At 38.0% G+C, this 18026-nt stretch overlaps 1 protein-coding gene across 1 annotated transcript in view; it reads right to left on the bottom strand.

Annotated features, from left to right (window-relative positions):
• The window catches only part of SDK1 (sidekick cell adhesion molecule 1), a 382240-nt gene that overhangs the window by 268545 nt on the left and 95669 nt on the right, over positions 1-18026 (bottom strand). The window contains exons 2-3 of the mRNA XM_066560719.1: positions 6712-6871; positions 1093-1199 (exon numbers count right to left, since the gene is read on the bottom strand). Coding sequence (XP_066416816.1) covers positions 1093-1199; positions 6712-6871 — 267 coding nt within the window. The remainder of the gene's footprint in view (positions 1-1092; positions 1200-6711; positions 6872-18026) is intronic.

Raw genomic sequence — 18026 nt, 5'->3', positions numbered from 1 at the left:
CAATAGGGAGACCAAACATCAAATTACTGATATCATTGACATTACAGATATAGTAACAAAATCTACTGTATGGAGTAAACTGATGAACATGATACCAAAACTTACATAATGCCATTTGCAACTGGTTTTATTTTAAAACACAGGGAATTCCATGTAATTTCCCTTATTGACATACTGATTAACTTGAATCAGTTCCTTCAAATTGGGTGTCTAATAAATAATTCAATTTCTCTAAATTCTGCTTATCAACTGACATTTACTACTACTGAATTTTCAGTTACCGACCCTGACGAGGAGGAATTTGATCCAGTATGAGATTTCTTAGGCACAGCACACAAATCTGTCTCTTAAAGTTTCTTTTATGCTTTTACTTTGGAAAAAGATTTAGGCCTAATTTTGTTATTATTTCCAAAAAGGTTACTTGAATTTTATTTTCTGTAGGTTAACTGAAAAAAAGGAAATCAAAGGTTTGCGATCATTTCTTGTGTCACGTTCATTAGCACAAACACCTGAAAAAACTAACTTAACCTTTCCAAATGGCAGCTGGATTTCAAAAATTCTGCAAAGTCCAAATTGAAGTGGGGTAAACAGTGGGGTGGGGGGGGGGATTGATTCAGAAAGGTGTTGAGAACAGAATTTTAAAGTTTTGTTGTAAAACTGCTGATTTTGGACCACAAGGACTACAATGTGAAATCCTCCTGGTGCTATTCCACCATCCCATTCCCTTTAGATGCTGCTGTTTTCCTCTAGAATTTTTATTCTTGTTGCTGCTGTTGTTTTGGTTGTTTTGATTGTTTTGATTGTTTTCTGCGTGGCCTTCTTTAATTCCATAAAGTGCAACAGTTCTCTCATGCTACAGATATCTCCAAACAATCTCACTTTCATGGCTTTGAACAGCTCAAAGACTGGGTTGCACTGCTCTGAGCTGCTTCCAGATGATAACCAAAGTATGAAATTCTTGAGGCAGTAATTGAAAAAATTTGCTAAGCCTGATATTTAACACCTGTTCAGCCTGACAAATGTCATCATACATCAGGTTTTTTACCCCAAAAGAAGCTAATGAGTCACAGAGTGACCCCCACTCAGACATACATGCCACTTGGACTTGAGATCTCCTCTGCAGCAGTGCCCCCATCCTGTTCCTCACGACGCACTGGTAGAAGCCAGCATCAGCCCTCTGCAGAGCTGGGATGATGTACCTGCAGGGCAAAAGGCACAATTAGAGAGCACTTCTTCCTGGTTTGCACTTTGTCTTAAATGCCTATTGTATTTTTTTCTTACAAACAGCATTCTTGTGTAATCTCAGGTCTTTGGTTACAGTACTGTCTGTTATATTATACATATATATATATGTTATATTATATATGTTATATATGTTATATATGTTATATTATATATGTTATATTATACAGATATATATCTGTATTTTAAAAGCAGCTGACACGAAATGCATGAAAATACCTTTCAGTCTTCAGTTCTGCCTATGATAAATGCCAAGTACATCAAAAATTCACATGAAAGATGGACTTAAATTTTTTTCCCTAGTTTTCCCTACATACATTCATAAGGCAGAGCAGGTAATCAGTTCAGAGAAGCCACAGGAAGCTTAAGTGTAGGTATTAGGAAGACCTGCAAGAAGTATCAAAGCTTTCCAATGAAAGCTCCACTGTGTGACCACTGAAACTCAGGAATCCTGGAAGTGCCACCTTGTGCTGTACTTTGTGTTTGCTCTGCCCTTCAAACACACACTCAGTCCACTAATCTCACCTTCCTCATTCAGCTACATCTGATTGCTCAACATGAAAATGAGCTGATAGGCACAGTTTTAATGGGAATAAAACACATGAATAATAGAGATAATCCTGCATTAAACAAACATTAATCACAAGTGCATATTCCCCCAGTCACCTTCAGGAGATATTATGGCAGGATTAATGAAAGTCTTTATGGAAGATAAGAAAAAGGAAAACTGCTGAATTTTAATCTTCTAAATTTAATTCCACTAAAAGAAAACATTTCTTCTTGGACTCAAATATATTGTACACACCCACGTGCAGAGCTTAATGCTTGAACAGGATCAGGGAGCATAAAACAAAAAGAGGCAGAAGATTATGGTGTCATCACAAAACACACCCCAGCAATTGGGTTACACCAACAAACACAGGGGCCTAAACCACAGCCCAACACCGTGGGCAAGCTTTAGACATCCCTGGGGTTTCCAGGAGGCCCTGGATAAGTGCTGTGACTCCTGTGACCTCCTCAGGTCACTGCTGTGACCTGCCCAGGAGCCACCAGCACATTCCCTCCCATGGCTGTGGCAGGAAGCAAAGGAGGATTCCACCCTGTGCTCTTTATGGGAGCCACAGCAGCCCCAGCACACAAACAGTGACTCTGAAGCAGGAACGTTGCTTCCTCTTGCCTGATGAGCCTCACCATGGGGAACAGAGTGAGAGAGCAGGTGAAAATACAAAGAGAGAAATCAATAGGACAGGAGGCTTCTCTAGACCCTTACAAAATCATTTCCTGCTCTGCCAGGAAGAAGATTGTTGTAAAACATCATTAAAAAAAACCAAAAAAACTGAAGATTCTGACAAATACTGAAAATTAATTTTTACAGTTCTTTTTACCCAACAGTTATACAACAACAATCTTTCTTTCTCCCATAAAGATTTAGTGTCCTGCTTGGCTAATACCTTGTCTATTAAATAAAGCCAAAATTAAAGGCCTCTTTCCTGAGTATTCATCTGTACCAGGACAGTAATGCAGATTTAGTTTTGCTGCCACCAGGACAAAACAAATCAATTAGATCAGAAGTGTCCTACTTTGGTTTTCTTTCCTGACTTATTAAAGTTTCTGCAGGAAACATTCTTAACATGTTGCCTGAAGAAATGAAAATCTTTTAAAAATTTACAGTGAAAATCCCATCTACTTTGGAAATTCCAAGGCAGCCAAAACCTAGAGCAGCTGGATTCTCAGTGGACCAACTGGGTATAACGTGCAGGTACAGCAAGCAAAATTAGAAGAATTAAATAACAAATGTGGAAAAAAGAGATAGGACATGTGTTAATACTGTTTGAGACTAACTTGAAAATTGCAAACCTGGGCAAGGGATAAATATTAATGGAATTTCTGATTCCGTGTTTACAATTTTAAACAATCTTTATGCACCTCATATGTCTTATTATTGTTTTAAAACCTACTTTTCTATTGACCTAACAGCCTTGATGTTTTGTGCTATGCTTTTCCCATTCCAGTTGTTTTCTGACTGGCACGAAGAGATATAAATAGGCTTTCTAAGTTCTAAATAAGACTTTCTTTCCCTGAATGAACTGAAATCAAAGGTTAATGCAATTCCTTTCAGTGACAACACAGAATTTTGCTTTATTTTTGTCTACGCTCAAACTTTGAAGACAGATCTTCCCATTGTAGAGATGTGTCATGGTTTTGTATGGAAGCTCCTTGATGTTCCTGGGGATGTCTGCAAGGACTTTGGAAAGTCAGCTCTGACTTTTCCCTCATTTTAAACGGCACAGCCAAGCAGAACCTGGAGTTTGGGAAGGTTCTGCAGAGAGATGGGAAGTGACAAGCGGAAAAGAGAAGCTTCAAGGGGAGTCTCCCCGAGCCTGATGTGCTCCATCACCCCTCTGCAAAGAGCTCCAGGAGGGAGTGGCATCAGCCACTTAAGGAGAAATCCCAGCCAACACTTACAGTTCACTCCTAATCTAAAATTTAAACCCTCATTTGAATTTTAAATGCCCTAAGAGTTGAAAGTGAAGCTATAGGCTATGGGATTTAATAGTCATAATTATGGATACAGAATTAAAGCTAAGTGTATTTTATTAGAAATTCATGTTGCTTTTTATCTACTCAAGCTTTTTAACAAAAGACTTACGGATCAACTGATCTAACTTTTAAAATACAGAAGAAAACTGAAATGTGTCCATTGTTAAAACATAAAAATCAGATACTTTTAAATAGTTTGGTTGAAAGTGTATGGCTGCTTTGACATGACCTTAGTTTCTTAAATTCCAATAAATCAATATCTTTAAGCCACAAAAGCAAATATGACAGACACACCTGATCCAGAACTTAATTCAAAAGAAAACAAAGGGAGGAAAAAAAAGAAAACAGAAAAAAGACACTGCCTGAACATTAAAGTCTCTTAACCTATAGACACGACCAAAATTGCTCCTGCAGTCAGCAGCATCGATTTGTTATCATAAGGTGGATCTCAGATCACAAAGAATTTCTAAGGTTGTTTTATAAATACTTAACACAAAGTGGTGCATGCACAGTCACTGTAAATGCTGGGCTGTGCACACAACCAGCCTCATTAGACAAAGAGGAGCTGCTCACTCAGGGTCACCAATGTCACAATGCAAAGGCTCCAATTAGTTCTTTACTCACTTGGGCTGTTATAATAATATATTTCAGCCTGTTACAATATAGACATTACTTTAACTGAGACACACTAAGTAATATCAATTACCAAAAAATCTTTGATTGATGATTCAAATTGCAGCAGAAGTCACTTACTCAGGAAGATTCGTGCATTTAAACAGGCTATTTACCCAAGAGAACTGCACAGCAAACTGTTATGGGGTCAAAGGTTAAATTTTGCAACTGCAATTTTTATGTCTGAGCATATCTTTTCCTTGCTTTCATTCATCCTAATGCACCTATGTCATTTTTTGGAAGCTTAAAGCTTTGCATTTCTACAGAATCAAAATCCTGTTTAGCTGATCTCTGGCTGTGGTGTAGCAGTAGGAGGGATGCAATTTCTAAATTAATATTTTCTATCAATATTATTATCATAAACCAGCAGCTTCCTCTGTGCCAGATCTTTTAATGAGAAATAGAAATAACAATATAAAAAATGCAGAATTAATAAATATGGTTGGAATCATGACCTGACATTCACAAGAACAAATTAAATGCAATATAAGAAACAAGGGACTGACTGTAGGTATGTGCACACACAGCTTGGGAAAGGTGTCCTAATAACTGACTCACACTGCCATACACTGTAAAATTCCAATTTTGTGTTGGGATGTCCACTTGTTTAAGAAATACCACAGCACTCAGGTCTTATTTCAAAATGTCACACATTCTTACCCAGGTTTCTCCTAATACCATAAAATGTCATCTCCCAGTGCCTAGCACACCTACAGGGCTGGAGTTCTAACCTTTGCTTGCTGCTCATTCCATGTTCATGTGTTTGTCCCCCCACACCATTTTTCCTCCCCCTCTCTCAGCATCTCACATGGTCAAGGGCTGCTTCCAGCTCCTTCCACCCAGCCACTACAACTGACTCTGCTGTCATTGATCAAAACAAGTGGCGTTTGCACAAAGCCATGCTCAAACATTCTGTGATTTGTTGTGCTATTAGAGATCTTTTCATTTTCTAGAAAGCATTCACAAATCTTCTCTTATGTGTGTGCAGCTCATAATCCACATCCCAAAGGCTTGAAAGCAGCAACCATGAATAGATGCAGGGACTCAGGACTCCAAATCAAATCTTGCATTTTTAGGTAACTTCGTATAGAACTAAATGCTCGGGTTTAAACAGTTGCTAAATACTTGAAATGCTAAATGACTCCCACAAGTTTTAAAAAGTTTTTTAAGGGAATTTTTCCCCTACTGCTCTGTAAATGTAAATAATATCAAAAACTGTACTAGTGCTAGGTTAAAATTTTGAAAAACTTTGAGAAAAGTAATTATGTATTACCTTGTGCAACAATATAGAAATTTATATCATTATCTGCATTATCTGCATACCAACTCGTACTGTAATTTCTATCTATAGTGATGGAGCATAACTTTTCCCTACCTTAAGCCTTGTGTCCCAAAAATGCAGTATTTATCTTAGTTTTCAAAAGGTACAGGTGTTGTACCTGGGCTCTCTCTGTCACACACCCACCCCTCACAACATCTAAACTCACCTGGCAAATTCTACAAAATTAGAAAGCACCAAATAAGTCGCATAAAAATTAAATTTCCGTAAGGGTACAGAAATTTCTGTTTGCATGGAGAAAACCCAGTCAATCCTCCCACATGAGAGAAAAGCAGACAAAACTTGGCTGTCTGGCACGTTGGTACTTGGCCAGCCATGTGCTGCCTATCAGCAGGAATGAGCTCTGATAAGCCAGGCTGTGGTTTAGCTCCTGTTTGATGGAATGTCTGTGGGATGGGGAGGGAGGCAGCAGGGAGGTCCTGGGGGCAAACTGCACAATCATTAAAGGGAAGTTTGTTAAACTATCAGCTCCCTTTTGGAATTGCTAGAATTGAAACAGAAAGTGTTGTGTGGAATTGAAGACAGACCACATTCCTCTAGATCTGATGGAGACGGACAGTCCCAGCGAGCTTGGCTCTGTTCAAGGATGAGTTCACACATTATGTGTAACATTTAGCTAAGGAATGTGTCTCCTATTTATCACAAACACAGGTTAAAGTTACATCTCCAGCAAAAGGCACTTCTGCTACTTAAAATTTCCATGTTAGGACCCATGTTTGGAAGCGTTAAATCTCATTATTAGCAATGGAATCTCATCTGTTTACAAAACCTACTCTTCTTTCATAATGAACCCCCAAGTCCCTGTGTCTGTATCTACAAAGCTCTTTGAGGCATTGGGAAACTGAGGGGGTGGGGTTTGGTTTGGGGTTGTTTTTTGCAATTCCACTTGCAGAGGTGATTATATGGATGTTATTTACTTGTATTCACTGGAGTAGGAGGTGATTTCACTGTCGTTGTGCAACCACTTGAATTCCAAGGGCCAGCTGCCTTCGGCAAGGCACGTAAGGACCAGTCTGTTTCCTTCCAGGTGGATCTGGGGCAAGCCCGGTTCTGTCTTGAAGAATGGTGCAACATCCCCTGAAATACAAAGGAAAAAAATGGGTTTGGAGGCTATTTAGGAAAATATAGGAGAAACTACTGATATTTAACTAATTTGTCCTCAACATCGTCATGGTAAAACAAGAAACAACACGATTCAGTTAAGGCTTGCACTGGTGCATTCATAACTAAGCTTTACCTTTAGGGGCAGAATTACCAAGATCTTGATAAACTTTGTCCTTGCCCACTCAGACAAGCTTTTGTCCATGTTTACTCTTTCTCCAGATGAGAATTTCAACATTGTCTGCTGTGGCAGGAAGTGAACAACCCTATTGGCTTTTTTCCCCCTTCTCCTTTCTGAGGATTAAATCCACTCAAAGCTTTTTTTTTTTATCCTTTTTTTAAAAAGTTTCTTGAATAGAAACCAGAAGTGTAATCTTGGATAGAAATGATTATCACAGCAGGAAAAGTCTCAGGGTAAATGAAGATTCTTGATAGGGAAAAGAATTTAGAAAAAAACACCTCACAAGTTTAATGTATTTTTCAATGTTCTTGCAAACCAACAGGTGTTAAATTATATTACCTGAAGCCACTAACAGATTTTTGAATTAGGGTACTTCAGTAATATGCAAGGGTCACTTGTAATCTCAAACTTTTGAGTATCAAAAATAAAACACTCCAAGCAGCAAAATTCTTGATGGGTAAATTGCCAAAGCTCTGCTCAAATACAGATTGATTCTGAGTCCACACCTGCTGGAGATCTACCCCCATCACCTCTGGAAGATGAAGGCTTTTCACACTTTACATGTCAAATTTCTACTTGTAACTCTAAAGGAACTACAGGTTTAATTTTAGAAGCACACAAATACCGTCTATAACCAAAATTAGCACAGAATGGCCTGGGTTGGAAGGGATGTTACAACTCATCCAGTTCCAACCCCTCCCATGGGCAGGGACACCTTCCACTAGACCAGGTTGCTCCATCCAACCTGGCCTGGAACACTTTCAGGATTTTATGATTACACATAAAACAGAGGAGTTATATTCAAAGTCAAAAAATTTTATATAAAATATGAATAATACTGAATAAGTAGACAATACTTTAAAGTGTGCAGGGGGTGTGTGTGTACTTTATATATAAAATACAGAAAAAATCCCAAGATACATAAATGTTGTCCCAGTGCAAGTAATGTTTCAGTTGAACTTCAAACCTTCCTTTAAACATTTATTTTACACAAAAATCTCAGGAATTTTTTTACTTGGAATTTTATGTTTAAATAATTATATTTCATTTTTATACTTGGCATTTTATATATACTCAGGCATTTTATATTTAAAGAGTTGAACCTATTTTTTACAGTTTGGAGTGCCCTCATGTGCTGTTCAAGGCTGGAATTTTTGAGCCCACAGGTTCCAGGATCACTGACAGCCCCAGGACAGCCCCAGGAGCTTGGGCCAAAGGGTGCTGGTGGTGGCTTCCCAGTGACCCTGGTGTTCCCCTGGGGTTCACAGCCCAGCCTGGGGATTGCCAAGGGCTCCAAGCCTTTATCTTTCACTGTGCTCAGGGGATGTTTCTGAGTGCAGAGCACGTGGCAGCACAGGCTCGTTATCCCTGAAGGGTCAGAGCTGGGCTCCAGCTGAGCGTGGCCAGGCAGCCCCAGGCCCACTGGTGCCAAATATCTCCTGCAATGGGCCATAAATCAACCACAGCTCCCCATTCATCTGATGATTTGGATTGACAAATTCTCTCCTGAGTTTTTAGAATTTAACTTCAGGAACACAGTCATTTGTGAAGAAAGAAAAACCACATAATCTTAAAGCAATGCTTATAAACTATCATACAAAATCCAATCTAACAAACTGAATTAAAAGCTGTATTTGGGGTAGGGCCCTTTTCAGATTTGTAGCATTTTAAATAACCTGTCTTTCAAAGAAACTGATTTGTGATGAATGCAGATCAGCAGTATCTTCTCTAAATTGGCTATATAGGAAGCTACAACAATACAACATATGAGAAAATTGGAACAGCTCCAAACTAGCAGATATTCCCAGACAAGCCAAGGAGAGTTTTTACACTTCTCCACACTATTACATGACTGAAAATATATTCTGCAAAGCTTCTCTTTAGTTGTTGTTTTAATGACTGCAATTATTGTGAAATCATCTTATCCCAATTCTCATTGTCTTCTAACTAGTAAAACCAACCAATATTCTAAATGTTATAAAGAAAAATTTAAGTTGAAGTTAGAGGGTGTTCCTGTGAAATACAGTTATTTTACCCAGAGAGAAAAGCAAATTTTTACAAAGGTATTTCTAAACAAGAGAGAAAATGTTAAATCCTGTCAAAGGTATTTTGGGGAGTCTCCCAAGGGAGCTGCAGACATTCTACCCTGGTAAGATTAAAGGTGTCAAGCTTCCTCTGGAGATGGAAAAGCAGCAGCTGGGAGCAGTGCTGGTGTTCAGGGGAAGATAACAGTGCCCAGCTGGTAAAGTGAAATGATTCGTGCTGAGTCTCCTGAAAACAACACTTACCTGCTCATGTACAGAGGCTCCTGGAATGAGTTCCCTAAACTGTTCCTCCCAAAGAAAGTTCAGTGGAATGAGTTCAGTGGAATGAGTTCCCTAAACCGTTCCTCCCAAAGAAAGCCCAGTGGAAGTGGTGTCTGCACCAAACTGAGTCATTTGTTGATCCTTGTTTCCAGTGATTTACAGACTCAGCAGCACAACCTCCTTCATTACTTACTCTGAATTATCCACTTACTCCTAACTTATGTCTTTCCAAGAAAAAAATGATGCATTTGGAAGACAAAGTGCTGTCCACAAGTCTTCATTCAGCCCTATATTTCCTACTCAAATATTCCAAAACCCAGTGATGCTGCAGCCCACCCAGAGCTACCTCCCATATAAAGCATCACAATCAAGCTGTTATTACATGAAAATGATTCTCAAAACTCAATCCAGTTCTGTTAGAAGCTAAAATTTAATAGACCTATGGGAATATTTTTATAAAGAGTATAGCATGCTTTATAAATTACCCTAGCTCTCTGGAAGATTTACTTAAACCCTTGAAGTAATTTTATCTTCTAATCCTTTATTCCTGACTTTCTCATCAATCACATACCATCAGTTTATCAAATTCAATTATGCAATCAGAGCTCACTAAATATTCACTGAAAGCAGAAATGAAAATAAAATACAGAGCAAAACTTCTTTGCAGAGAGGCAGCTTTGATGACATTGGCATTTCTGCAGCACTGGGCTGCTCACACCTCAGGCTCAGGAACCAAGGGCTGCACCCCAGGCTTTATTTACAGCTTTAAGCTGTAATAGAAAACAGAATTTAAACCTGGACCTGCAAGGAAAGGTTTGGTTGTTATAGAGCATCCCAGGGAAACAGGAAAATTGGCAGGGAAAAAATCAAAGCTGTCTCAGAAGGGTTGTGGGAAAGAAGTAACCAGCTGAGGGATAGAAAACACAAGGGGGCAGTTAACAGGTATGAGATCCTTGCACTCGGTAATTAACTACAGAAAGGGCTCACCAGGAAGGTAACCTTGGCCAGCCAAGGGTTTGGAAGCCAGGAAGGCATTTTTTGTTTTATATTCTGCAAAAATGGAGCAAAATACTAATGAAAAGACTATCTGAGTCCTAAAACCAAAAATAATAAAATACTGCAATTATTATTGTTGGCTAGAATATTTTTCTGCCTACCAAAAAAAAAAAAAAAAAAAAAATAAAAAATTAAGTAAGCATTCATGTTATACACTGTTGTTTTTTCTAAATGTCTTGATACTTCCAGCCTCTCTGGCTCTTCAGCGATGCTGATTTAAAAATAAAAGTAATAGTAATTAAAGAACTTTTTGAGTTGCAAGAAGGAGCAAAGGGATAAGGTGCCAATCTGTTGGCACATGTATATTTACAGCTTCAGTAAATTTTCATTAAGTCTGCTTACCAAACTCGCCAACATCCTGACTTGTGTCCTTAAAAGGATGTTGCAGATTTATTTTTATGTAAATCTCAAGAAGAAGTAGGATTGAATATGCCAAAATTATCTGGAAATTTGCTCCACAGCATTTCTGCCTTGCTTTTCTGCACCTCCAAACTGCTTGAGTTTCATTACATTGCTGGGTTGGCCCATCCAGTTTCTTTCTTTGGTACATGCAATGCTTAGATGGGTTTTACCTCAAAATAAAGATTCAGGAATAAATTCAACGACATCCAGACAGTTTTTCTTTGACTAGTGCTGACATTTAAGTGCAAAGTGGTGCTGGGTCCTCTACCCAGGGCTTGTCCCCGGCCCTGGCAGATGAGATGCACAAGATGCACAGCAGGAGAGCTGAAAGCTCCCTTGTGCTCTGTTCTCCCTGAAAATCACCTTTGGGCACAAATTTACAAACAGGACCTGCAAAAGGAAAAGGCAGCCTGGCTGGACAGCTTTGGAATGGCAACAAAAAAGGAGTAAACACTAATTAAATGGCCAAGGAACCCCAATCTCATAGGGATTGCATAACTGAATGTGACTCCAGAAACAGGAGAGCACCATCTCAAGGACCTCAAACATTTCCTCTAGCAAACAAATTAACAAGGCTCAGCTAACGATTCTGAACCCTTGAAGAGCTTACATTTGTAAAACACATAAAGCAAAGTCAGATCAAATAGATCTTTCAGTTACTACAAGGTCTTACAAGATCTTAAAAGCAGGTTGCACAGTCCTGTCCCTCAGGAATTAATAAATTTTAATTAAAGACAGAATTTGATCTTGAGAACCTCTACCCTGCAGAGAAAAGGAAAGTTACAGTATTCCAGAGAAGTGCCACATCACCCTCATCAGTAAAACCCACTGCAACTACCCTCTTCAAATCTCAGCTTTTTTTCCTCCAGAAAAGTTGGATACCAACAGTTACAGGCAAAATCAGGTGCTCACTTCCTGAAAAAAGATTCTGTGGTCCTGAGCACTCAGAGGAAGGAAAAGGCAGGGAGTGCTGAGAGCAGGTTGAAAGATCCCCAGTGCCACTGCTATTTGTCTTTGTTTTGCATCTCTACTTTTAAGTCACTTTTAGGTGAGCTAATATTGAATATTAAAAGTAGATCAACATGCACATAAATCAGCAATTCAGAGCAAATACAGCTCAATCACTTAACAAATGCCAGGTGAGCAGCTGCCTTTCCATCGCTCCATTGGCCCTACAGGTTCAATATTGAAAAGAGAGTTTTGACTGAGATACATTTTTCAAACTCAAAAGAAAAACACAATGGGTTTATTAAGTAGCACACCTCTATTGATTTTAGCTTATTAATCTCCAGTCAAAACATGATGGACATTACTGTTTCTTCATATGCTTCCAAAGGTACGATCAGCTGACACAGGAAAATAAAAAACAGAATTATTGCTGGGGAATTCTGTGAGGAAAATGAGGTAGATAGAGACTGAATGATCAGCCCAGGAGATCAGCAATACAGAATTGGTTTTGCTCTCATGTCTGCTAGGAAAGGAAATGTGAGCCACCTTCAGGTGGGTAAACAATGACTGCCACGGGAAGAGTATCCCAAAAGGTCTCTCTGGGGCATTGAATGTGTAATACAAAAATAAAGGAAAAATGGCAGCTGGAGTCAGGAAACCCAAACTAGAGACAGGAAGAATCTTCTCAGTAATCCACAGAAATTGTTGCAACTATGGACAGCAAAATCCATTCCAGACCAGACTGAAGTTCAGCTGTGAGCACAAAGAGTCGAGCACGAGCTGCTCTGCTCTGACAGCAAATAACTGCAACCTCCTGGGAAAATGGCTTTTCTTCTTATTCCCAAGTCGGGTATAGAAAAGGTTTTTCTCTATTTCCTTTTCAAAAGGATCTTTTAGTCTTTCTATCTCAGTTTTCTAATCTTAGAGTTTCTGATATACATGCATACATGTGCTCGCTCTGGATGCAAGTTGTATTCTCTTGTGGAAATGAACTTCAATAGATTATATGGCATATGAATTTGGAATTATAACACAGTAAATCCTGGGAAATGTACCAGAAAGTCAGATTGAACTCAGATATATTTGAATCAATCTTCTTTTGAATTCAAATATTCTAAAATGCATTGGTGAGATGCTGGTGAAGTTAGTATATGATCTATTCATAAACTGTCAACAATGTCAAACATACATTAGAGCATTCAGTCACTTCAACTGTATTGATTTGCAGGAAGTCTATTTGACCCAAAATATTGGATCTTTGAGATTCAAATTTTTGTGGTTGAAAGTGTGACATAAATCACCAAGTCCAACAATTAAATTTAAATTGCATTTTACTACCTCATTCTAAACCTCAGTTGCAAAGGACTGATGCATCATAGTGAATATTTCATTAAAATATCAGGTTATTTTTCAAATATACTGCAGTAGCTAAGAATTTTCACACAATGGTATAAAGCATTCTCTCAAAATGGATTTCCTGAACTTTCATCAAAGATGATATCTGATTTTATATTGGAAGAGTACTGAAGCAACTGTATTTAAATCAGTCTTCCCCAATTTCACACATCAAGTAAATGAGCCCAAGCTGCCCATTTTTGTCGTCCTAGAGATTAAAAAGATAACCTTCTTTTTGGGTACCTCTATTATAATCCCTGAATGCAAATACAGATATCAGCTGAGGTTGATGGATGGTGCTTTTAGAGGTTTAATTGGGGATGGAATTAAATTGTTTTAGGACTCAGCACTTTCTGTGAGGAAGCCCACATATTTTTAGAATAAGTGACATTTATTTCTTTTAAATGCACACTCGCAGGGAGACAAGATTTCAATGGATAACTTTTTTTTTTTTGCCTTGTAACAGCTCACATAAGTAATTGGCAAGTTAGCTATTGGGTAATTGCCAATCATATATTTGATTTGGATGGAGGAAATATTGAACTAAAGATTGCAAACCTGTTGCAGCCCATCCCAAGAGGAAAACTAAACATTCTGTAATGTATAGTTATGATTAGCTTTCAACAATTCAATAGAATAGGAGTCCCAAGCGGCAAGAATGAGTGTTTCACACTGATAGTTAAGTAGATTTAATTAAAAATTCTTTTTTTTTTTTTAAATTGAAGCATCACTTCTCTATTTCTGAATTACCTAAATGGCACTGCAGATTCCAGTTGGCTTCTCTACTCCTCATTTCTTGATGCAAACAGACCAAATGTTTTTCCCAAATCTTGGCTAACACATAGTATTGCTTAAAAGAACAAACATCCTAATGCACTCCCTAGAAAATTCTATAATTCTAAGATAAACACCATGAAGTGACTAGCTACAGTAAAACCTGTTTTGGTATTTCCAATCCTTCTGCCCTGTTTTAAGGCACAAACATTTCCTGTTATCTCTCTTAGCCTTCTTCCATTTTTCTCTATGAACAGCTTTAGATGAACTACAAAAATCCATTTGCATCCTGAGACAACAGAAAAAAGCCAGAGCAGGATTTTTATGAGAAAAAAAGAAAATCTTACTATCACAGATGCTTAAAAGTCCTTAAACATAACCTGTTCTTTGTATTCATAAAATCTACTCCCTAACAGTCTGCCATCTATTTAAAGACCATCTTTTCATTCACTACACAATCACTTCTTGAAGAATTCCCTTTTGAGAAAAGATTTCTCAAGTTTTATTAGAAACACTCAAAACAGAGCCACAGCAGACTTTTTATAGGGCCTGGATTCTAAAAGAAAAAAAAAAGAAAAAAAGACAGTGGTTGGTAGCATACCTCCATTAAAATTCAACATAAACCTCTCTCAGTTATCCCCAAATACACCAAGAAATACTTTCCCATATGCAATTGTATTATTCTTTTCTTAAAATTGATTTCTTTAGCAGACCAGCCAAGGAGAAAAAAAATAATGAGCTGATATCGTTTTAACTGAGCCTCAAGCAGCTCCTGATGTATTAACCTAAAATCCCACTAAGGCTTCCTTTTCCCATTTAATTTCTACACCTCATGTCTCACTTTCTGATCACCTGTAATAATTCAGTTCAGTCGGGGCAAAAAAAATTATATTGACTTATTGTTTATCAGAAGGCAGTGAGTATTCCTAACTCTGTGAATTCATGGAACACCACAGAATCCCGGGATGGTTTGGGTTGGAAGGGACCTTAAAGCCCATTCAGTGCCACCCCCTGCAATGGCAGGGACACCTTCCACTGTGCCAGGCTGCTCCAAGCCTCATCCAACCTGGCTTTGGACACTTCCAGGGATGGGGCAGCCACAGCTTCTCTGGGCACCCTGTGCCAGGGCCTCCCCACCCTTACAGGGAAGAGTTTCTTCTCAATCCCATCTAAAGCCACCCTCTTTCAGCTTAAAGCCATTACCTGCTGCAAAATTAGAAATCAAAAAGCTACATGTGATGTTCTAAAATTATGTTTACTGTACTTCATCTACAAAAAAGGTTCCAGAATTATTTTTTGAAAAAATATTCATGAGGATGTTTTTAAAAAAGTTGCAAATGCACGGAAAGAAAAGGCACATCCATACAAAGCAGGCAAATGAAAGAGAACCCATTAACTATGAAAACCAAAACAAAATCTCCAAAGAAACCTCCAGCCTCTGAATTTGGTATCAAAGCACAACCTCTGTGCTTTTCATATTCTCTTCATACAGTGATGTTTACAGAGCCTCACTCAGAGACTCGAGGAAATAAGTTGTTAGTGTTTAAACCTCGGCCCACAGCAGGTGGAAGGCAGAGCTGCCTCGCTGAAAGGGAATCCAAATATAGCAGGATTTCCTTCATTATTTTAACCACAAAGGAAGCTATTGTTGCTGCTACATAATCTACAGTCTCCAACTACTGTAGGGCAGCCTGATCACACTGATATCTAACCAGCAATTTGTAAATATATCCTCTAAATATTCCAATTGACACTGGCACGAAGGAGAGATGAAACCTTATAGAATACGTAACAGGAGAGAAAAGATGAAAACATAAATGTTCTTTCCTCAAGTTCATGCCTGCTATAAGAGGCATTCTCAATGTGCAGACAATAAATAAAATCAAAAAGATAAACAGCTGAGGAGTGTCTGGAAGTACCAGAACAGAAACACAAGAGCAGCAGGAGGAAACAAAGGAACAGCAAAGGCACTGCCAGACCTGAAAGCCATGTCAGGCACCTATTTATGTTCTCAAGGAGAATTTATTTCTAAATAGCAAAGCAGCTATGAATATCCAGAGAAGATATAAACACATCTCTTTTGATAAAGGGGGCTGGAGGGGAAATGATTCATGCTCAAGCCTTTGTTAAAAGCAATGCCTACTGCTCACTGCTATTGTTATTTTGTTTAAATGTAACTTGTAGTTTTCCTTGTTTTTTTTCTTAAACTTGAAAAATGTAAATAGGTTTAGAAACTGGGTAATGACTGCCTCAAAAAACTCAACTCAAAGGATCTGAGTGGTGTCACTGAATTGGAGGGTGGTGAGCACAGGAGCCCACATTATGCTGAGCAGAGACAGGACTGTTTGTGTCCTTGTGTGACACTGGATTAGGACAGAAATGCCAGCAAAGCACAGCACAAAGTTCACAGGACTCGACTGAAATATTCCCACATCTTAAGAAAACTCTGGGACAGGCACCTGGTGAGCGACAGAAGCACAGAATGACCCTTGCAGAGCTCTCAGGGTATTTGTGCAGACACTCCCAAGGGGATGGATCAAAGGCTCTTTGGAATCCTCACACAAACTGGGCACCTTCATTTTCCCAAATATCACCACTTATTTCCATGTCTTTTACACCAAATCCTTTCAGAACTACCCAAGTGGAATTCTTTCACCACTTCAAGGAAAATACACAGATCTAGAGACTATAGAATTATTTCAGCAATACCAATGAAACATGTAATTTTTTCTTGTCAAAATGGGAAGAAACATATCACTGTTCTAGCAAACATAACTGAGCTTGACATATCTGAAGGCAAAGAAAAGGAGTTAGTTGATTAATCTGGATATTTTATTTAATTTTCTTTAGGTTATAAATAAGCAGCAAGTTAATACTGTTTTCAACTTTTGACAGTTCTAATGTTAATTACATATACTGGATTTTACAAATCAATACTTCTTACATAAAGTGTTATTTAACTTGTCAAGTGCAGCAATAGATCAATGCATTTACTGTTCTTGCTAACATTGATGGATGACATACATCAAAAGCATATGTAAAGGAAAAATAAAAGACTTATTTGTAAGCCAGACAGGGTTAAGCCCCAGTTAGGCAGATGGGGAATTTAAACAGTGTTTTGAAAATAACATCTTACCTTCATTGAGATGTGAAAAGTTTTCTTCTTGTTTGGGTTTTTGGAAGTTTGGGGTTTTTGGAGTTCGGGGTTTGATTTGGGCTGATCTGTGGGGTTTTTTTTCTTTTAATGCTAAGGCCTGCAGCTCTCAGCAGCAGACTGCTCTGTGTACAGAACTGTTATATTACATCTGGGTGTCCTGTAGGATACAGGAACAATGAATTGCACCTCCCAAACTTCAAATATATTTTACTAAAGAACCACATTCCCATGTTCAGCACACAGCACTTCCATCTAAACATACAAATAAGGTGATAAAAAACCCTAAACAACAGTTGATAACTACTTCACTATTTGCAAACATGCTACAGTTAAAGTCTTTAAAATTTTAAAGGATGTACATGAAAAATTTTGATCATAAATCCATTTTAAAGACTGCATTCACTTCATTATGAGCTGTAATAAAAGAAAAACTCAGTCAAAAATCATCCTAAGAGCCAATACTACTGCACCTGTACATCCTGAAGAGAGATACAGGTCACAAAGTAACTAATTCTCATTATTCATTGTCCCTTTTGTAAAGAAGACATAAAGTATAATAAACTATGAAATCCAAAAGAACTGAAAGCTATTTATTACTCTGTATGTAACTACAGTAAATCAATAAAATATTGGTTAAAACCCATTATCAGAATTGTGTATATCTACAGAATATATAATCATGCACTAAAATAGAAGGGGAAATTGTTTTCTTTCTATTATAGATAGATTTCTCAGAACACAGGTAATAATTGCACAATACATTATTTCCAGTGCACAGAATGACAAAAAAGTCCTTTTGCATTAAAAAATGTCATGAGGATGGTTTTTTCCCAATTGTAAAAGGTAATGAATGTAAACTTGATGTGTTATCCTTTGGTAGTAATTCATGTAATCATTATATTTTGAGTAATT

This window comes from Molothrus aeneus, chromosome 16, assembly GCF_037042795.1.
Source record: "Molothrus aeneus isolate 106 chromosome 16, BPBGC_Maene_1.0, whole genome shotgun sequence".
NCBI lineage: Eukaryota > Metazoa > Chordata > Aves > Passeriformes > Icteridae > Molothrus > Molothrus aeneus.
Note: the sequence above shows the minus strand (reverse complement) of the source record. Positions and strands in the feature narration are given on the sequence as shown.